Here is a 20,117-nt window from a genome sequence, read left to right as displayed (position 1 = left end):
AGGGTTATTCCTGGCTGGGTCTGGTCATGGTGGAAGGTTAGATATTATAAGGGTTATTCCTGGCTGGGTTGGTCATGGTGGAGGGTTAGATATTATAAGGGTTATTCCTGGCTGGGTTGGTCATGGTGGAGGGTTAGATATTGTAGGGGTTATTCCTGGCTGGGTTGGTCATGGTGGAGGGTTAGCTATTATAAGGGTTATTCCTGGCTGGGTTGGTCATGGTGGAGGGTTAGATATTATAAGGGTTATTCCTGGCTGGGTTGGTCATGGTGGAGGGTTAGATATTGTAGGGGTTATTCCTGGCTGGGTTGGTCATGGTGGAGGGTTAGATATTATAAGGGTTATTCCTGGCTGGGTTGGTCATGGTGGAGGGTTAGATATTGTAGGGGTTATTCCTGGCTGGGTTGGTCATGGTGGAGGGTTAGCTATTATAAGGGTTATTCCTGGCTGGGTTGGTCATGGTGGAGGGTTAGATACTATAAGGGTTATTCCTGGCTGGGTTGGTCATGGTGGAAGGGTTGGGTATTATAGGGGTTATTCCTGGCTGGGTTTGGTTGTGGTGGAGGGTTAGATATTATAAGGGTTATTCCTGGCTGGGTCTGGTCATGGTGGAAGGCTTCGCTGAGGCATGTTAGACTCAGAGCAGGCCCTCTCCATCACAGCCCAGCTTCTCCCAGTGCCAGATCCAAGCAGAGCTTCAGGAGGTAAGCCTTGTTAATGATAACTTACAATGGCTCCAAACACAAAGACAGACTCTTTAATAAGAGAGAGCTGACAGTGTTGACACAGACGGAGAGAGAACATCCTGAGAGCTTGTTGATGTCTGATGGGAACCATTCCTGTGTGTTTATACATAATCCTTCTAGAGCCCCTTGAACAATTCAGGTGAATTTATATCTGTCTCCATAGAGCCTTACTTGGTGCGTTATGTCTAAACACTGCAATGAGTTCTTATGCCTGTGTGTATGACCTTAAGTTTGTTTTCCAGACTTCAGTTCAAGTCTCTTTTATTCTTGAAGCAATAATAGGCGAGTGCACAAAAAACAAGAAAATATTTATGTAATCTTACATTGTTAACCAAATCAATTGACGTCAATTGAAGCAATGTTTTAATGCCTTCACTCTTGCTCACTGTTGCATACCATGGCGTAAAAGCCTAAATATTTGGCTTTGAGGGCTGAACTCTTGAAATTGCCTGACAAAGTGCTTGCTCGTCATGGTTCCCTGGACACATAGAAAGCGGCACAGGCTTGAAAACGGAAGCAGGCTGTCCGCTACAGCCTGAGAACACAGAGGTCAGGGGCTGGCCAAACACTGGAAGAGAATCACTGAGGACATTTTCTAGCGGGAATGATTATGCCTGTAGTGGAACACATCTCCTATTCTATCCTATAGTATTGTATCAGGAATAACCTCTTCAACTCTTCTACTGGAATAAATCCACAAGTGACTGAAGTAGCAAATGCCTCGAACATTAATGCCATTGCCAACATTGCCATTTTTGCGAGAGTGTCTCTTTAAAAACAGATTCATATCCCCTGTTTCCAACCCTTCAGCAGGCAATAACCGTCAAGATTCCCAGGCTCAGCCGCTGCCATAGTTATTACCTTTTTTGGATGTGTTTAGCTTTATCTCTGCGTCTCAGTTTGCACATGTGACTGTTTCCACTGTCCTTCTCTAACTTGGCGTGAGTATCGAGTTTCATCCCAAGATGCTCTCTGCTGATATCCACATGCTTGGCTGCAGGACAGTGTGAAGGTCTTCTGTTAGCCTTCTATGAGAGTTCATAACTAGGGCCATGGGGTTTCACTGGCCACGTGAGCTGAAATGTAAAAATGTAATTACAGCACATAATCTTTATGCATACAGGACACAAAGGCCTTTTACAAAGTGCTCATCTTCACAGCTCTGCTGTCAAAAGACATTACACCTCAGTGTTGCAGATCATCCAAAACTACTCATGTTCTATGCATGTTGTAAGTGACATATCTTCTCTGTTTGTTTTCAGCATGAAAGAGTGTCCAGGTAAGATGCTTTCAACTCAATTAACTTCATCAAAAGACACAGGTGTGCTTTAGATTTTTACTATCAGGCATTGAAACATATCCTAACAGCCATTGGTCACTCAGGCCTAGATTGCAACTGATTGTTATTACAATTAGGGTCAAAGGTACATTGGTGATTAAGCTCTGACACAGTGCAGCAGATTCAAGTTCAGCTGTGCAATCTTACCCTCAGACTGGACTCGTCTGGTGCTTACGACCGAGAGGCCTATGACGCTCGAAGGGAAAACAGAATGGCAGCGCGGAAAAAAGCAGAGGAGGAGGCAGGGTGCACTGACTATAAGAAGGTAACCTGTAACTTGGAAAAATTACCGTAGTTTGCTAATGTTCTATTATAAATCTGTTATGTCATGATAATAACATTATTTTGTGACTGTGGGTTCAAGTACAGTGTAACCCAAAATGGTATTACATGGTATTTCATTGCACTGTTGAGAGGTAGTTCACAAGTAAGCATTTCACTTCGCTGTATCCTGGGTGTGTGACAAATAAACTTTTGAATTGGAGATCAGGCTTCATGAAAAACACAACTGGTTGATAACCTAAGTCAAATTATGTGGCATGTTATGATGTTCTGGGTCTGAGTTTGCTGTGGGATCCTGTGCATCACAGATGTACGAGGAGGCCTTGTCTACTAATGAGAGACTCAAGTCCAGGCTGCAGGGCAGCAAACAGGAGCTGGTATTGGTGCAGACTCAGCTGGAGAGAGTGACACAGGTGATTATCCCCAACTGGTATTCATTCACCACACAAAATAGTTCCCCAACAAACAGTCATTGTAAACATGAAAAAATTTAAAATAGTTCCTCGACCAGTGGCTGACTTGGGCAGGAGCTCACTGGAGCTGTGTACCGGCACCTCAAATGTTCTACTGCTTGAGCTCCTGTTCCTCTTATAGAATATTAGCTCAAAAGTATTGTGGCACTTCTGCACCTAAATCTACAGTAAACAGCACCGGCACTCAAAATTAGTACCGGAACCTATTTCTGTCCAAGTCAAGCCAACAAACCATCATCCTAAACATTAAACGAAACTGCAGAAATCACATGAAGAGTCCAATGAAGAAGTACAGTGCATTCGGAAAGTATTCAGATCACTTGACTTTTTCCACATTTTGTTACGTTACAGCCTTATTCTAAAATGTATTAACTACACGTTTCCTCATCAATCTACATACAATATCCCACAATGTCAAAGCAAAAACAGGTTTTAGAAAATTTTGCAAATGTATACAAATTATAAAACAGAAGTACCTTATTTACATAAGTATTCAGACCCTTTGCCATGAGACTCGAAATTTTACTTAGCTGTATCCGGATTCCATTGATCATTCCTGAGATGTTTCAACAACTTGATTAGAGTCCACCTGTGGTAAATTCAACTGATTGGACATGATTTGGAAAGGAAAACACCTGTCTATATAAGGTCACAGAGTTGACAGTGCATGTCAGAACAAAAACCATGCCATAAGGTCGAAGGAATTGTCCGTAGAGCTCAGAGACAGGATTGTGTCATTATTGTTTTCACCTTTATTTAACCAGGTAGGCTAGTTGAGAACAAGTTCTCATTTGCAACTGCGACCTGGCCAAGATAAAGCATAGCAATTCGACACATACAACAACATAGAGTTACACATGGAATAAACAAAACATAGTCAATAATACAGTAGAACAAAAGAAAAGAAAAAGTCTATATACAGTGAGTGCAAATGAGGTAAGATAAGGGAGTTAAGGCAATAAATAGGCCATGGTGGTGAAGTAATTACAATATAGCAATTAAACACTGGAATGGTAGATGTGCAGAAGATGTTGTGTGTTGAGGCACAGATCTGGGGAAGGGTAACGAAACATTTCTGCAGCATTGAAGGTCCACAAGAACACAGTAGCCTCCATCATTCTTAAATGGAAGAATTTGGAACCACCAAGACTCTTCCTAGAGCTGGCCGTCAGGCCAATCTGAGCAATCGGGGAAGAAGGGCCTTGGTCATGTAGGTGACCAAGATCCCGATGGTCACTCTGACAGACCTCCAGAGTTCCTCTGTGGAGATGGGAGAACATTCCAGAAGGACAACCTTCTCTGCAGCACTCCATCAATCAAGTCTTTATGGTAGAGTGGCCAGATGGAAGCCGCTCCTCATTAAAAGGCACACGACAGCCCGCTTTGAGTTTGCCAAAAGGCACCTAAAGACTCTTAGACCATGAGAAACAAGATTCTCTGGTCTGATGAAACCAAGATTGAACTCTTTGGCCTGAATGCCAAGCGTAACATCTGGAGGAAACCTGGCACCATCCCTACGATGAAGCATGGAGGTGGCAGCATCATGCTGTGGGGATGTTTTTCAGCGGCAGGGATTGGGAGACTAGTCAGGATCGAGGGAAAGCTGAACAGAGCGAAGTACAGAGAGATCCTTGATGAAAACCTGCTCCAGAGCACTCAGGACCTCAGACTGGGGCGAAGATTCACCTTCCAAAAGGACAACGACCCTAAGCACACAACCAAGACAATGCAGGAGTCTCTGAATGTCCTTGAGTGGCCTGCCAGAGCCCAGACTTGAACCTGATCAAACAGCTCTAGAGAGACCTAAAAATTGCTGTGCATCCTGACATAGCTTGGGAGGATCTGCAGAGAAGAATGGAAGAAACTTGCCAAATACAGGTGTGCCAAGCTTGTAGCATCATACTCAAGAAGACTCGAGGCTGTAATGCTTCATCAAAGTACTGTTTGTCGCTATGGGGTATTGTGTGTAGATTGATGAGTGAAAAATATTTTAATACATTTTAGACGAAGGATGTAACGTAAAAATGTGTAAAAAGTCAAGGGGTCTGAATACTTTCCGAATGCACTGTATGTGTCTGTTTGTGCAATTGTACTGCTTATCATTGTGATTTCCAGTGTACAGTTCTTGTCAAATTCATGGTGGAATAACACTTACATATCTAACTGCAATGACCACTGCACAATACAATCAGGAATGTTGCAGGAGTGTGAAGAATGTGACAGGTTATGCAAGGAATATGCATTGGCTGATTCCAGAGGTAAATGCTTGGGAGGTATTATTTGTGAAGTACGGTAGTATGCTTGTGAGGTGACCATGGTTGTTTTCAGAGGTATATATGAGAAATGTCAGCCGGCTTCAGGGATTGCGCTCTTCTCATTGTCCCCATTTTAACCATGGGCTTTTGCATTGCAGAGAAAGATAACCATGACTGAAAGGTCCAATGAAAGGTCCATGCTTGAGACAGAAAAACGGGTGAGATCCTTATGTCACTGAATGTTTGCTTATGCACTTTTAACTTCTCTCTTGGCCTTGTACAGCATATCTATTCATTATATGTTATTTTAATAGCTCATAGGTCCAGTCATGGTAAGGCTGGTAGTCACATCATGTTCAGTCTCACTCCTCTCCTCTCCTCTCCTCTCTGGGAGCCTCATCATGTTTAGTCTCACTGTGACATGTCTCCACCATTGTGACATGTCTCCTCTCCTCTCTGGGAGCCTCATCATGTTCAGTCTCACTGTGACATGTCTCCTCTCCTCTCTGGGAGCCTCAGCATGTTCAGTCTCACTGTGACATGTCTCCTTTCCTCTCTGTGAGCCTCATCATGTTCAGTCTCACTGTGACATGTCTCCTCTCCTCTCTGGGAGCCTCAGCATGTTCAGTCTCACTGTGACATGTCTCCTCTCCTCTCTGTGAGCCTCATCATGTTCAGTCTCACTGTGACATGTCTCCTTTCCTCTCTGTGAGCCTCATCATGTTCAGTCTCACTGTGACATGTCTCCTCTCCTCTCTGTGAGCCTCATCATGTTCAGTCTCACTGTGACATGTCTCCACCATTGTGACATGTCTCCTCTCCTCTCTGTAGGAAACGCGTGTCCTGCAGAAGAAGATATCAGACATGGAAGATGAAGTGAAGGTATCTGTCCAGTTGCAATAATGGTGAATTTCCTGAATTGATACTGAGAGATGTTCAAGGTCTGACCAATTTGGGGTCGTTTTCTTGTGGCTTAATGCCAGTTCTTGTACTTCTTGAGAATCTCTCCAATAGACTAAACCTAGCCACAGCAGAGACAGAACATATTTCCAAAATATATTCTCCACAGGAGGCCGAGCCATCACAAAGTTGCCCTGCAGATAGACAGAGCAAGCTGCTGAACAGGGAATATCCCTCTGGGACGTGCCTTGGTACTGTAGTGTGTCTGTCTCAAACGACACCCTGTTCCCTTAAAAATGCACTGCTTTCTGGTCAAATGTGCCAGTTCAGATGCAGCCCGAGTCTCAAGCCAGCAGTGACAAAGCATAAATGGTGTGTGGTGTGGTATTCTCAGCTGACATCATTTGCCACCATTATGTAATCATTATGCTCCGTTGGCTGTGAAATGTGTGAGTCCATTGTTTTATATTCATGGAGTGAGTACACCATTGGTATTCCTCCACAATCACTACTGCCACAAGTGTCTGCTGTGTTCCATACAGGAGGGTACAGACAACAACCCTTTGTTGTCTCTGAATGAGAGGTCTCAATAAAGATGGAACACTAAACTGAAAATAGACAATCTTGTGGGAGAACATTACATGTTCAGTTGACTCGGAGGAGAGGTTGGTGATGAGTGTCGTTGTCATTTGTTCTGTGAATCAAACTTGAACTGGATTTGCTTCACCCTAACCCCAACCCTATTCCCAACCATAACCCTAACCCCAACCCTAATCCCAACCATAACCCTAACTATTCCCAAACAACCCTAATCCCCCATAACCCCAACCCTTAACCAACCATAATAACCACAACCCCCCATAACAAACAACCCCAACTAACCCCAACCATAACCCCAACCTTAATCCCAACCATAGCCCCAACCCTAACCATAACCCCAACCCTAATCCCAACTATAACCCCAACCCTAATCCCAACCATAACCCCAACCTCAACCTCAATTTACCCCTAACCCCAACCATAATCCCTAACCCCAACCATAACCCCTAACCCCAACCATAACCCCTAATCTCAACCATAACCCTAACCATAAACCCAACCCAACCCCAACCATAATCCCAACCATAACCATAACCCCAACACCAACCCTAACCCCTAACCTTAACCATAACCACAACCCTAATCCCAACTCTAACCTCTACCATATCCCCAACCCTAACCCCAACCCTAACCATAACCCCAACCCTAACCCTAACCCCAACCATAACCCTAACCCCAACCATAAACCCAACCCTAACCCCAACCATAATCCCAACCCCAACCATAATCCCAACCATAACCATAACCCCAACACCAACCCTAACCCCTAACCTTAACCATAACCACAACCCTAATCCCAACTCTAACCTCTACCATATCCCCGACCCTAACCCCAACCATAACCCCAACACCAACCCTAACCCCAATCATAACCATAACCCTCTCTGTCTGCTTGTTGTCTGCTGTCCTCTACAGGTCCAGACAGAGCTGAAGAATGAGAACCAGAGACTGAAGGACGAGAATGGAGCCTTAATCCGGGTCATCAGTAAACTGTCTAAGTGAGAAGAGGAGGAAAAGGAAGAGAGCAGGGGATGATACAGCTTTATTTCCCATGTTTACTCCCACTTCTCCAACCCCACCACCCCCACCAACACCCCCACCAACACCAGTAGTCTTCACACGCAGTTTGCATATTTGCACATTTTTTGTATTAATTTATGGATTGTTATAATGCATAATTATATAATCACAGCACATAATAATACCGTATGAATGTCTGAAAATGTTTAATCTATAAACTGATGTAACAGGTTATATATTATCACGTTTTGTATCACTATGTGACATTTGAAATGTTTTTGTTTTGTTTTCTTTTGTTTACTCCATCACATGAACATTCTCCTACGCCTTGTATAAGTTATTTATAAAGATTTTCTATGCTGCAATCCAACGCAATCTCTTGTATTCAGTGTCATCAACTGGTCACGTGTGGTAATGCATCATACTGCAGAGGCCTACAGTATATACTGTAATGTGAATCAGGATTGGTACACATTTGTAAGGGTTATAGATTATTTACATTGTCATTCTTATAGTTTACATGAAGTAGTGAATTTGAAAAGAGAAGGGAGTGCGGAGGAGGAGAGGAGGGAGTGAGGAGGAGGAGAGGAGGGAGTGAGGAGGAGGAGAGGAGGGAGTGAGGATGAGGAGAGGAGGGAGTACGAAGGAGGAGTAGAGGGAGTGAGGAGGAAGGAGGAGGGAGTGATGAGGAGGGAGGAGGAGGAGGAGGAGAGGAGGGAGTGAGGAGGAAGAGAGGAGGGAGTGAGGAGGAGGAGAGGAGGGAGTGAGGATGAGGAGAGGAGGGAGTACGAAGGAGGAGTAGAGGGAGTAAGGAGGAGGAGGACAGGGAGTGAGGAGGAGAGGAGGGAGTGAGGAGGAAGAGAGGAGGGAGTGATGAGGAGGAGAGGAGGGAGTGAGGATGAGGAGAGGAGGGAGTACGAAGGAGGAGTAGAGGGAGTGAGGAGGAGGACAGGGAGTGAGGAGGAGAGGAGGGAGTGAGGAGGAAGGGAGGAGGGAGTGAGGAGGAGGAGAGGAGGGAGTGAGAATGAGGAGAGGAGGGAGTACGAAGGAGGAGTAGAGGGAGTGAGGAGGAGGACAGGGAGTGAGGAGGAGAGGAGGGAGTGAGGAAGAAGAGAGGAGGGAGTGAGGAGGAGAGGAGGGAGTGAGGAGGAAGAGAGGAGGGAGTGATGAGGAGGAGAGGAGGGAGGAGGATGAGGGAGGAGGGAGTACGGGCGAAGGAAGTAGAGGAGTGAGGAGGAGGACTGAGGAGGAGGAGGGAGTGAGGAGGAAGGGAGGAGGGAGTGAGGAGGAGGAGAGGAGGGAGTGAGGAGGAGGACATGGAGTGAGGAGGAGAGGAGGGAGTGAGGAGGAAGGGAGGAGGGAGTGAGGAGGAGGAGAGGAGGGAGTGAGGATGAGGAGAGGAGGGAGTACGAAGGAGGAGTAGAGGGAGGAGGAGGAGGACAGGGAGAGGAGGAGAGGAGGGAGTGAGGAGGAAGGGAGGAGGGAGGAGGAGGGAGGAGAGGAGGGAGGAGTGAGGAGAGGAGGGAGTACGAAGGAGGAGTAGAGGGAGTGAGGAGGAGGAGGACAGTGAGTGAGGAGGAGAGGAGGGAGTGAGGTGGAAGAGAGGAGGGAGTGAGGAGGAGAGGAGGGAGTATGAAGGAGGACAGGAGGGACTGAGGAGGAGAGGAGAGAGTGCAGAGGAGGAGAGGAGGGAGTGCAGAGGAGAGGAGGGAGTGCAGAGGAGGAGAGGAGGGAGTGAGGAGAGGAGGGAGTGAGGAGGAGAGGAGAGAGTGCAGAGGAGGAGAGGAGGGAGTGCAGAGGAGGAGGGAGTGAGGAGGAGGAGAGGAGGGAGTGAGGAGGAGAGGAGGGAGTGCAGAGGAGAGAAGGGACTGAGGAGGGAGTGAGGAGGAGGAGAGGAGGGAGTGAGGATGAGGAGAGGAGGGAGTACGAAGGAGGAGTAGAGGGAGTGAGGAGGAAAGAGGACAGGGAGTAAGGAGGAGAGGAGGGAGTGCAGAGGAGGAGAGGAGGGAGTGCAGAGGAGAGGAGGGACTGAGGAGGAGAGGAGGGAGTGAGGAGGAGAGGAGGGAGTGCAGATGAGGAGAGGAGGGACTGCAGAGGAGAGGAGGGAGTGAGGAGGAGGAGAGGAGGGAGTGCAGAGGAGGAGAGGAGGGAGTGAGGAGGAGGAGAGGAGGGAGTGCAGAGGAGGAGAGGAGGGAGTGAGGAGGAGGAGAGGAGGGAGTACAGAGGTAAGGCAGAGGGGTACAGTTCTTTGGAATTATTGCAGTATGGTGGCCATGGAGGATCAAAATGCATAAAGAGGAACCTTTTTTTTAAGCAGCAAGGTCGGCGGTATTGCATTGCGAATGTAGCTCTGCACTGTTTGGGTTCACCCCATGCTCAAAAGAGTTCCAAAGGCCCAGGAAGACGGGGATTGCAGTCATTTTACAAACCCACTCAGTTTCAGTTCACAGAGGAAACGTTAGAAGAATACAGACGTTATTGGTCCTATTGTAAATACATTTGGAAACATTTAAGGCAGACAGAATTATGGTTGCTGCTCAAGATACAATAAACACAAGTAACACAGGACCAATCTATAAAAGGATCTTAATCAATCCAGGTACACTACATAGGAGGGATAGTGAAAACAAGTCAGGAAGTAACAGTATTAATGTATCACCACAATGAAACTAATATTCAGAGTAATAACTGCCATACTGGAATGGAGGTTATACTGAATGGTTTGTACAAATCAGATCCATAGGCCTTCTTGCAATTGGATTATTCAGAGCGTATGTACCGTGTACTGGGACAGTGGAAAGGAGCTAATGCAATCAAGTTACATGTTGCCACAATTTTGCTGCTACAGGCTCTTTATGCTGACGTTTAAAAAACAAAGGTTGTTTTGCATTCCATGTGGAAATGATATGAATTACCGAAGATTCATTTTAAACTCTTTTGAACATAAGTATGTATATGATCATCACTAAAAGCCAAGCAGTCATATGATTTCATAAATACAGAGGCATGTACATCTTACAATATCAACTTTAAGTCATACCAATAATGTTGGTAAACATGACCACTGTCATCATGTTAAGTACATATTTCTATAAGCAAAACGTGCATTCTACAGTGTGATGTGAAGCTCCAACAGAGCTGCTTCTGGTGACGATAGATGAACAAACAGCATCGTTTTTTACCTATTCTTGCACAGGAAAGGAATCAAGTGTGAATCAGCCGCTCTGTTAAAATATCTCTATAAGGTTTTTAATTAAGCAGTAATAAGCCTTTGCTCAGAGTATAGAAACTTAAGCTCAAGTTGTATGGCTTTTCTTCTTATGTTAATCAACATACACAAAAATACATGTTTAACTGTTATGACACCAGTGAATGACAGCAAGCAGAGGACTACTCAGGGTACAGATATGGAGAGAGTTATTGAAAGGGGGCTACAAGTCCATGCTTTGACTCCTATACAATGAGCTATATCTGATAACATGAACCTGGGACTAAACAATCTGACGTTAAGCACGGTCTAGTACTTGGATTTAAATTTGTGTAGTACTGTAGTCTGACTTAGTACTAGAACACTGGTCAACCCAACACAGCAGATTCAAATCATTTTTGATAAGGCGGTGACTACCACCTCCAGCAGGATACTTGAAGGAAACACTTACGGTACTTAGAATTACAAAGCAAAGGAGCTAGTAAATGTTCTGCTTTTTCAATAAATACACAATAAATCCTGGCCATCGAAGACCATGCACACATACAAGTGAAAGCAGGAAATGTAAGTAATATTGCATTTTTGACTTGTAGCCCCAGCATATAGTCATACATTTCAGGTTGTCCACTGTAGACATATATAAATAAAATACAAATTAAGTAACACTGTTGAATTTCAGGCAAGAAAATAGCCTGTAAAATCAACATATACTATGCAGACATATGTTCAGTCCTATTATACCCTTAAGGGAAAATACATTAAATGTACAGTCAGTGCATATTTTTCTCTCCATTTTATTATCAAAATGACATTGGACACAAACACACATACACACGAATTATGGTTCCTCTTTAAAACATGCTGCTATTTACAACATTTCATAGATACATGCTGTATTCTGACATTTTCTCACTGTATAATGTTTACAGTAGGACGAGAGAGAGGGGGGCAAAACTACATATCAATGGACTTATTAGTATGCCAACGTTCCCCCTCCTTTCAGTTTGATCACCTTATACACCATGGCCTCCTGGCAAATCAACATTTCAGGATGTCTAGCGAACAACGCCCTTGGGAAAAACAGGTTTGAATAAACAGCGGACAATACCACAATGTTTCAGGACTTTGGCGTTTTACAGAAGAGGGTTACATACTAAGCAGGTTGCGGATGAGTGAATGGTGCAAAAGTCCAAGCTTACGACATGAAGATAAGCACAAAGCATAAATCATGCTTTACTTTACTCTCATTTGTTTCAAGCAAATGCTGCATTTCCGGTTGCTTGATGATGAACTTTTCATCATTACAATGTGAACATCCAAGACTTGAATGTATACCCACACCACTACAGTCATCCTCAGCAGAGAGAAATAGACGTTGGGCCTTCATGCAAACACACTTTTAAACTGAGAAAACATCCCCTCCAGTATGTTTGTATCAGTCATTTCAGAGATGCAGAGTGCTTTACAATTCACAGGCAGTGGCTGTAACAAGCATATGGTCCCATCTTATAACATATGTTTCTTTCATCTCGATAGCATTAATGCCAAAAATGTGCTCACAATAGTGTACAGGGTGCAATGCTGTCGTAGTAGAATATGATTGATCATGTTTCTTTATTTTCTTGAACATACATCCTCAACATTGTGTATCTTTGACTTAAAATAGTAAAAGGTCAAATGTGTTTTCAACACATGCTATTAGTAGTAAATATCTCATCACTAACAAAGCATGGTCATCATGGTTTTGGATGACAGTGATAGTTCTTCAATCATCTTTACTTTGGACATGGATAAGTAATCACTTTTACATCCAAGTGGTCAAAGTAGGTCTGCAGCACAATTGCAGTTTCCTTTTGGACTGTGCCATTATGACGTTTGCCAGGGATACAGTTTCCCTCAGTGCACTCTGAGTTGAGAGCCTAAAGGCACCCATGAATTCAACCCAGTCTGGGTATCACACTGAAAACACTGGAAGCTGTATGGACCCTGTCCATAACGGCATCGAAATTAATCGTGTTTGATAAGTAATCATGTTTAACTGCAAAGCCAAATATAATTTCTCTTATATATGGGAATACATATAATAAAAATAAAATTAAAATAATAATAATAATAATACAATTGGAACAAAAAAACACTACATTGTAAAGTTCTTTCAGAAAGACTTTCTGGAATTAATTGCTGCATTGTATTACCTTAATACCTACCATCTCACCTAAACCCTTTCCATTAGTAGATTAAAAACTGTTTCGTGTGAGAAATGTCCCGATACTAATATCTACTGCAAGATATGGCACACTTATGGGTTGAGAACAAGATATGGCACACTTATGGGTTGAGAACAAGATATATGCTAATGGGAATCGGTTTGGCATGGTTTATGTAGAGCAGTGAGAGCATAAGTAAAGCATGCACAATGTTCTATAAACTAAATGAAGAAGCTATAACCAGCATCAATTTCATTGAGTCTTTCTCCAAACGTTCATTGTCAGCATCTACGCATCTGTTCCTAAAAAGCATGTTCAAATGAAACACAGATCAATTTATCAATCAATCAATCAATTTATCGCTCAATCTCCCTCTTCTCTCTTTACACTAAATACGTGAAATGCTATGGTGTTGGGAAAAGTGTTGTTTATGTTCTTCGATTTAATCATGAATAAGCTGATATTTTAGATGTTTCTTTTTTTTGTTCAGTGTTTCAAATAGACATGACAGAATCATGTGGAAGTCATGAGTTTCATGCAGTGTAGGGCAGTTGGGGAGGGAGGGTTTCTGAGTTAGTTGGTTAGTTGGTAATCAATCGGACAAGTTAAGTTATTTTTTTGCATTTAAACCTGCCAGTGCCGCATCTATATCCTCCTCCTGTTGTAGTGGGTGCCACTGGGCAATGGGACGCCTGGGGTTAGAGAGCATGTCAGACCAATGCTTCAGACCAGGGCCCGTCGCCTTGCTGCCCACAAATATCTTCCCAATGGCGTCATTCTTGCCAATCTTGTCATAATCAAACACTGTCACCACCACCAAAATTTTCTGAAGAGGAAAGAGAGAAAAACATGTATATGTGTAGTAGATGCTAAATGTGTGCACTCACATAGTCATTCATATGCAAGCCTCATACAGTAGGTATTAAACTACCAGGTTTTAAGAGAAAACACCACTCAAAAACTGTCTTTTGGTGTTTGTTTCATTAGTAGACTGTTGATACAGTTCCAAAATGTTAGTTGCAAAATCATCATAGTGGTATTTTGAAAGTTCTATATCTTGAAAACGTGATTGCTGACAAGCAAAACAATTTTGGGACAATATCAACAGTGGACCAATGAAACAAATACCAAAAGATAGTTTTTGAGTGTTATTTTCCTTAAAATTCCACTGAATTGTATTGATTTTCTTTCATCATTGAATTGCTGTAAAGTAGGGCGAAAATGGAAATGCTGTTGTAGGCCTAGAGAGAAAAAAACAAGAGCAGACCACCAAAAATATGTAGTGTTCTGCACCTGCATCATGTCCATTGGGATCTCAAAGCTGAAGGACTCGTTGTAGTACGGATTCAGTGTGTTCTTCTTCACTGTAGTCTTCTTCTTCTTCAGTTTCTTGCCTCCCTGCAGCAACGCGATCTTCACATAGGGATCTGCAAAGAAAGACCAACAGATATTCAATCTCTCATTTAATGTTTTAAATGCATCACTGCGGTAGAGTGAAAAAAAAATGTGGTGTGATATGAGTTGCTTGCTAATTAGAACAATAATTCAGAGAGCTCATTAATGCAACATGTCTGCACAATGTCTGCACATGTCTGCAAATAAATCAGAGATTCTGCATCAATGAGCTGTTTTAATTAATGGCAGATTGACATGCCTGATTAGTTGGAAATGATCTACTGTTATGTCCAGTGGTTTGCCCTACCAGACAGTCCACCCACAAGTTGTTTAAACAGCAGGGTTCTTTGATTTGTGACCCTTTCTGGAGCTTTATAGACTCCTTTCTTGAAGGTGCTATTTAGAACTTTACAAATATATATTATTTCATGATATGGTTCTGAATAGCACCATACACGTTTAACCTCTGTAACAGTTATCTACGAGTAATTGGCGTATGATATGTATGATGATGAAGATATTCAGTTTTTACCATTGTTATGCTACTGTGTTGTAATATGGGGTTGATCATGCTTAATCACTCTCACCTGGGAGTTGTATCAACCTGACTCAACCATGTCAAATGATGAAGTTAGTCCAAAAATATAAACTCGCATATACTTGCAGACCCTTCTCACTGACGGTATCGGACTAGCCACCTCAACAGAACCCATGAACATAAACACAGACACAAGACAAGTAGAATAAAACAACAAAATCATAGGTACCACACAGTAAGTGAAATAATGCAACATAAAGAACAGGAATTCATAATTACCCAGAACCATCTAGTGAAGGACTGCTTCAACATTGTAAAGAACAATTTGGAAGGGGAGGGTTCTATATAGAGAATGGTTCTTTGAGAAGACATGGTTCTACATAGAACCATCACTCACTGCAAAGAACCTTTCAAGAACCCTTTAAGAATCTCAAGAGTAAACTGTACGTCCAGTGGAAGTCTTAACGTACCAGACAGTCCACCCACGTCCATCTTCTTGAGGTTCTTTGCCTCCAGGATACAGACAGTGAGTTTGCCAGCGGTGGGCACGTAACGAAGAGAGATACAGATGTCTCCCAGCTTCTCAGGCTGCATGGATATTAAGGACAGAGAGAGGGCAAGCACAGAGAGAGCAACGACACAGAGAGGGAAAGATAGACAAAAATGTATATTACAATTGTCAGAGCTTGGCTGTTGTTAATTCTGATGGGGCAACGCTTCCGTCCAACGATTAGCTTAGTTAGATAAAATCACAGAAAGATCAATCAATCAATTATGACTAGCATAAATAGTTTCTGTTTCTTTTCAGATCATACCTCCTCTTTGTCTGCACTCTCCAGGTCCTTCCATTCCTCGATGGGCTGTCCCAGGTCAATGGTGTTCATGGGGATCCTCACCTCTCCAATGATGTCATGCTTGGAGAATCGGTCGTAGTCAAAGACTGACATCACCAGGGTTTTCCCACCGAGTTCATCATATGGTAACTGAGGAAGGAACACAACAACAACAACAACACCACAACACAACAACGACACAACTGGATTATTAAATCTGAATGTAACCACATATCCCTACTGTATACTATTTGAATTGTTAATACTGTGTATCTGTGCTATTGATGATTTTTTTAAAGAAATAAACATCTTATTTTGTGCCATGGGCTGCCGGCAAAGATATTGATTACTGACACATCAGTAATACGGCACAATGTCAGCTAACATACAGAGTTTTACAACACAGAATAGGAAAGGCAGAAAATGGGTTCGGCTGAATTCTAATGTGTATCTTGGTTTTTACTCAGGAAACATCTAAGGGGAGATTTGTTCAGCTCTAATGGCACTAAAGCATAATTAGAGTATCTAATATGGGTTCTATTGATTCACTCCAGCCCTTGCAGACCTGGGGCTCTATTTTAATAAACCTTACACAAAGGTAAATCAACAAAAAAAATCACCATGTCATTGGATTTAGGTTAACAGTTTTGCTGACAAAAAGACAACAACGTTGATTCAACCAGTTTTTTCCAAGTGGGATGTCTTTATGCAAATAACAAATACTAGGCTCCTGTAAATTGTATTGTATATGTGAGGAACGTTCTCAATAAGCAAGAGATAGCCTAGGCCTACTGTTGATGTTACGGTGTTATAGGACTGAATATCTTGAATATGTTTGGAGGAGCGGGTCTTTGATAACTGGACAAGAGATGGATACAAGCCGAATGGAGTACGCATTGCAGGGTAGGCCTATGTGAATTCTGAATAATGCAAAATATGACAGCAAATTCTCACAGGTAGACCATTTTAAAAAACATCTTATGGATAGGATATTTGGCAAATGCATGGCCAGGATAAGGAAGACATTTCTGTTGAATCAGCTTTTGTTATGGTAAGGGTAGCCTACCATGGGGCTTGTTTTTCAATCAAATGAAACGTACCTCAGATATTGCCACCCCACCCACCTCAGCACAAGCGAGCTCACATAAAACGGGTAAATTACCAATCCTGGTTTACGGGTTGGAAAATAGCAGAGTGCTGGCTTTAGCAGGTTCAAATTGCCAACGAGTGTATAATACACTAAAGCAGGTCTTGGAGCTAGAAGCTAGACATTCCATTTTCCTGTGGTGAAGGGTCTCATGACAAATATAAATGAAAAATACATTCTGAAGGCATGCATCTGATTTCATATACTGTAAATTCTCCAAACTGTTCATGGATGGTCCCTACTCTAGGGACAGTGCTTCCGCATTGACACTGAGAGGCTTATACAGTCTCCGTGGACCTTACTGAGTAGTACAGGAAGCTGCAGTTAGTACACAGGCAAGAGGGTATATAGCAGGCAGGCAGGCATGGCAAGCCAGCACTGCTCTACACTATGACGTGAACACAACAAGAACACCGAATGAAAAATAAATGTAGGCAACAACCACAAAGTCTTATACCATGTAGCATCTTAGGTCTGCTTTTTTTACAACACCAAAACTGTTAAGTTAGATTTAGTTTGAGACTCAGCTGTACGAGCCTGACACAATATTTTTGGCAGGATGATTGATACCTTTTATATTCCAACTAACTTCTTTGCAAGTGCAGTCCTGGTATAGAGACTGTGTTATGACTTACCTTGAAAACAAATGACTCATTAAAGACAGGGTTCAGGTTTTTCTTTTGAACCTTGGTGTCAAACTTCTTCTTCTTGTCTGGGAGGACAAAGACCTTGACGTACGGGTCAGAGGTACCTCCGCTGTCCATGGAGATAAGATCAGCAGCCTGGAGGATTCCCACTGTGAGCTGTGAGGGGAGGGGAGGGGAGGGGGTTAGAGTGTTCAGGGGTCAAAGACAGCATTGAGGCAAACCAAACATATTAGGTGAGAAAACAACATACATTAATATAATCATGTGTGCTTCCTGTCACTGCTGCAGACAAATGCTGCAGCCTTGTTACATAAGCTTGTGGCCTGTTGGCTGACAACCTAAAGCTGCAGCAATAATTATCACAGCCCTTTTACATGACCAAGATTAGATAGAAGATATCCACACTAGAGCTGTCAAATATATTTGCTGCCATGTCATCAGAAAGTCACAGAATATCATGTTACAGTAGTTTTGCATATCTGAAAAAGAGGAACTTGTGCCAAGTATCATTGTGCTCTGAATTATGGAGAGATTCATTATTTTTAAGGTACAGAAATGTATTCAGTTAGAAAGAAAGGACCTGCTTTAATGTACATTTTCATCTCAAGCCCTGATCCTACAACAGTGATTCCAAGCCCTGATCCTACATCAGTGATTCCAAGCCCTGATCCTACACCAGTGATTCCAAGCCCTGATCCTGCTTCAGTGATTCCAAGCCCTGATCCTGCGTCAGTGACTCCAAGCCTAGATCCTGGGTCCATATCTCATGAGGGACTTCCTTATTTCAGAATGACTCTGCATTTCCACTCGTCTTGGACTTATGTCACACTGCCAAAATCCTGCATGGCATTGCACACTCACTGTAACACTGACTCTACCCATTAATTTACAACAATAGTGAATATACTAGAGAAACCCTCTCATTCCCAGAACCCCCGATCTGGATTCACTGCTCTCTTGAATATTTTTATTCATCAACCCTAAATCCAGCAGTTGTCAGCTGTCCCTCCCCAAAACTGTCGCTGCACAATTCTGCTGATGTTTTTACAGAGCTGTTGGTAAAATATGCTTTTTTTTAAAGGTACTTTGAGGGGTTGTATGCTATGTGGAGTTTGTACTCAACAATGCCAAATCTGAGCTGTAGCTCAGTAAAAACACACTGATTTCTAGATGGATGACTCACCACCAGGTTCTTCAGGTCCACCAGTCTACTCTCTGGATATCCATACATCTGTTATTTAGACTACTGTAACTATGCCTTTAATTTCTAGAAGAAGATAGGGCTGGGCAGGAGTAATCCAGTATTGGAGTACTCGAACGGACGTCAAAACTCAATCTTTAACCAGAGATCACCTTTTTTTCATATACTAGGCATATGTATTTGGGCGGCAGGGTAGCATTGGGGTGGCAGGGTAGCCTAGTGGTTAGAGTGTTGGACTAGTAACCGAAAGGTTGCAAGTTTGAATCCCCGAGCTGACAAGGTACAAATCTGTCATTCTGCCCCTGAACAGGCAGTTAACCCACTGTCCCTAGGCCATCATTGAAAATAAGAATTTGTTCGTAACTGACTTGCCTAGAAAAAAAAAGGAGCAGCAATCTCACGTCACATCTCTTGCCGCTGCAAAGCACCGCCGTCACCTCACCAAAGCCACGCAGGTAACACAGCTTATTATGTTTTCAATGAATGATTCAAATTACTTTTTTTGTGGACTGAATAAGTAATGGAGGAATTTGATTTCAGTTTATATTTAATAACTCAACTTACTTTTAGTAGTCCTTTTGATTCCTAACATAAGGCTTTTTCACAAGCAAGGCCACTGCTGAGGTTACGGCCTTTTTCAAGATTGTGTTTCCCACAATACCAATATAACTACTTGATATTACGGTTTCAGTAAATGAATCTTAAAATTTCACTAGTGTTTTTATTGTCTGAATTTATGGGTCAATTTAGTTATTAGGATTTGTTATCTGTAATGGTTATGATAAATTAGACATTGTTGCACACTGTTGGCATATTGATAAATGTGCACACATAGTGTTTTGTGTTCTAAAAATGGTAGGGTGTTTTTATAGTAAAAAAAATCATATTACCATCCCTGGATGTTGATGGACTCTTACTGATAGACTGACAACGCTGCAAATATTGTATTAAGGTAAAAAAAGCCTAATACAGGTTTTGCTGAGCAGTGCCTACAAGGATGTAAAGGGTAAAATATCAGCTACTGACCTTACTGTCTTGGAAGTCATAGTCCAGCGAGTACTGCAGCTTGCCGAGTTTCTCCTCCTCTTTCTCTTCCTCCTCTTTCTCCTCCTCCGTGAGGCCTGTCTCGCCTTCATCATCATCATCGTCCTGTTTCTGCAGTGGTAGAACACAGGACACAGGGATCAGAGTTGCGGGGTCAGGGGTTATGTGTAGGAGGCAGATGGTGGGTGCCCCACTCACCACGGACAGCATGCCACAGACAGACAGTGGACGTTCAGAGGCTTGTGTTGTGTTGCGTTGCGCTGCGTACTGTAGCACCAGGGT

General features: G+C 42.9%; 2 protein-coding genes across 5 annotated transcripts in view; one reads left to right on the top strand and one right to left on the bottom strand.

The window, feature by feature from the left end:
- Positions 1-7,985, top strand: part of LOC135540337 (protein phosphatase 1 regulatory subunit 12B-like) — a 12,319-nt gene extending 4,334 nt beyond the window's left edge. Inside the window, exons 2-7 of one of the 2 annotated variants that reach the window (XM_064966926.1) lie at positions 2,009-2,025; positions 2,239-2,350; positions 2,676-2,780; positions 5,254-5,313; positions 5,927-5,977; positions 7,511-7,985. In XM_064966926.1, coding sequence (XP_064822998.1) covers positions 2,009-2,025; positions 2,239-2,350; positions 2,676-2,780; positions 5,254-5,313; positions 5,927-5,977; positions 7,511-7,597 — 432 coding nt within the window. In that variant the 3' untranslated portion in view covers positions 7,598-7,985. Of the gene's footprint in view, positions 1-2,008; positions 2,026-2,238; positions 2,351-2,675; positions 2,781-5,253; positions 5,314-5,926; positions 6,001-7,510 lie in introns of both variants that reach the window. The other variant, XM_064966927.1, reaches the window with a different exon arrangement.
- Positions 7,986-11,601: 3,616 nt separating this feature from the next.
- LOC135540334 (synaptotagmin-2-like) overlaps positions 11,602-20,117 on the bottom strand; it is a 48,455-nt gene continuing 39,939 nt past the window's right edge. For 2 of the 3 annotated variants that reach the window (XM_064966923.1, XM_064966924.1), the window contains exons 4-9: positions 19,818-19,946; positions 17,579-17,746; positions 15,779-15,946; positions 15,434-15,551; positions 14,324-14,457; positions 11,602-13,856 (exon numbers count right to left, since the gene is read on the bottom strand). In XM_064966923.1, the coding sequence (XP_064822995.1) occupies positions 13,641-13,856; positions 14,324-14,457; positions 15,434-15,551; positions 15,779-15,946; positions 17,579-17,746; positions 19,818-19,946 (933 nt within the window). In that variant the 3' untranslated portion in view covers positions 11,602-13,640. The remainder of the gene's footprint in view (positions 13,857-14,323; positions 14,458-15,433; positions 15,552-15,778; positions 15,947-17,578; positions 17,747-19,817; positions 19,947-20,117) is intronic. The other variant, XM_064966925.1, reaches the window with a different exon arrangement.

Source organism: Oncorhynchus masou, chromosome 5 (genome assembly GCF_036934945.1).
Source record: "Oncorhynchus masou masou isolate Uvic2021 chromosome 5, UVic_Omas_1.1, whole genome shotgun sequence".
NCBI classification, from domain to species: Eukaryota; Metazoa; Chordata; class Actinopteri; order Salmoniformes; family Salmonidae; genus Oncorhynchus; species Oncorhynchus masou.
Note: the sequence above shows the minus strand (reverse complement) of the source record. Positions and strands in the feature narration are given on the sequence as shown.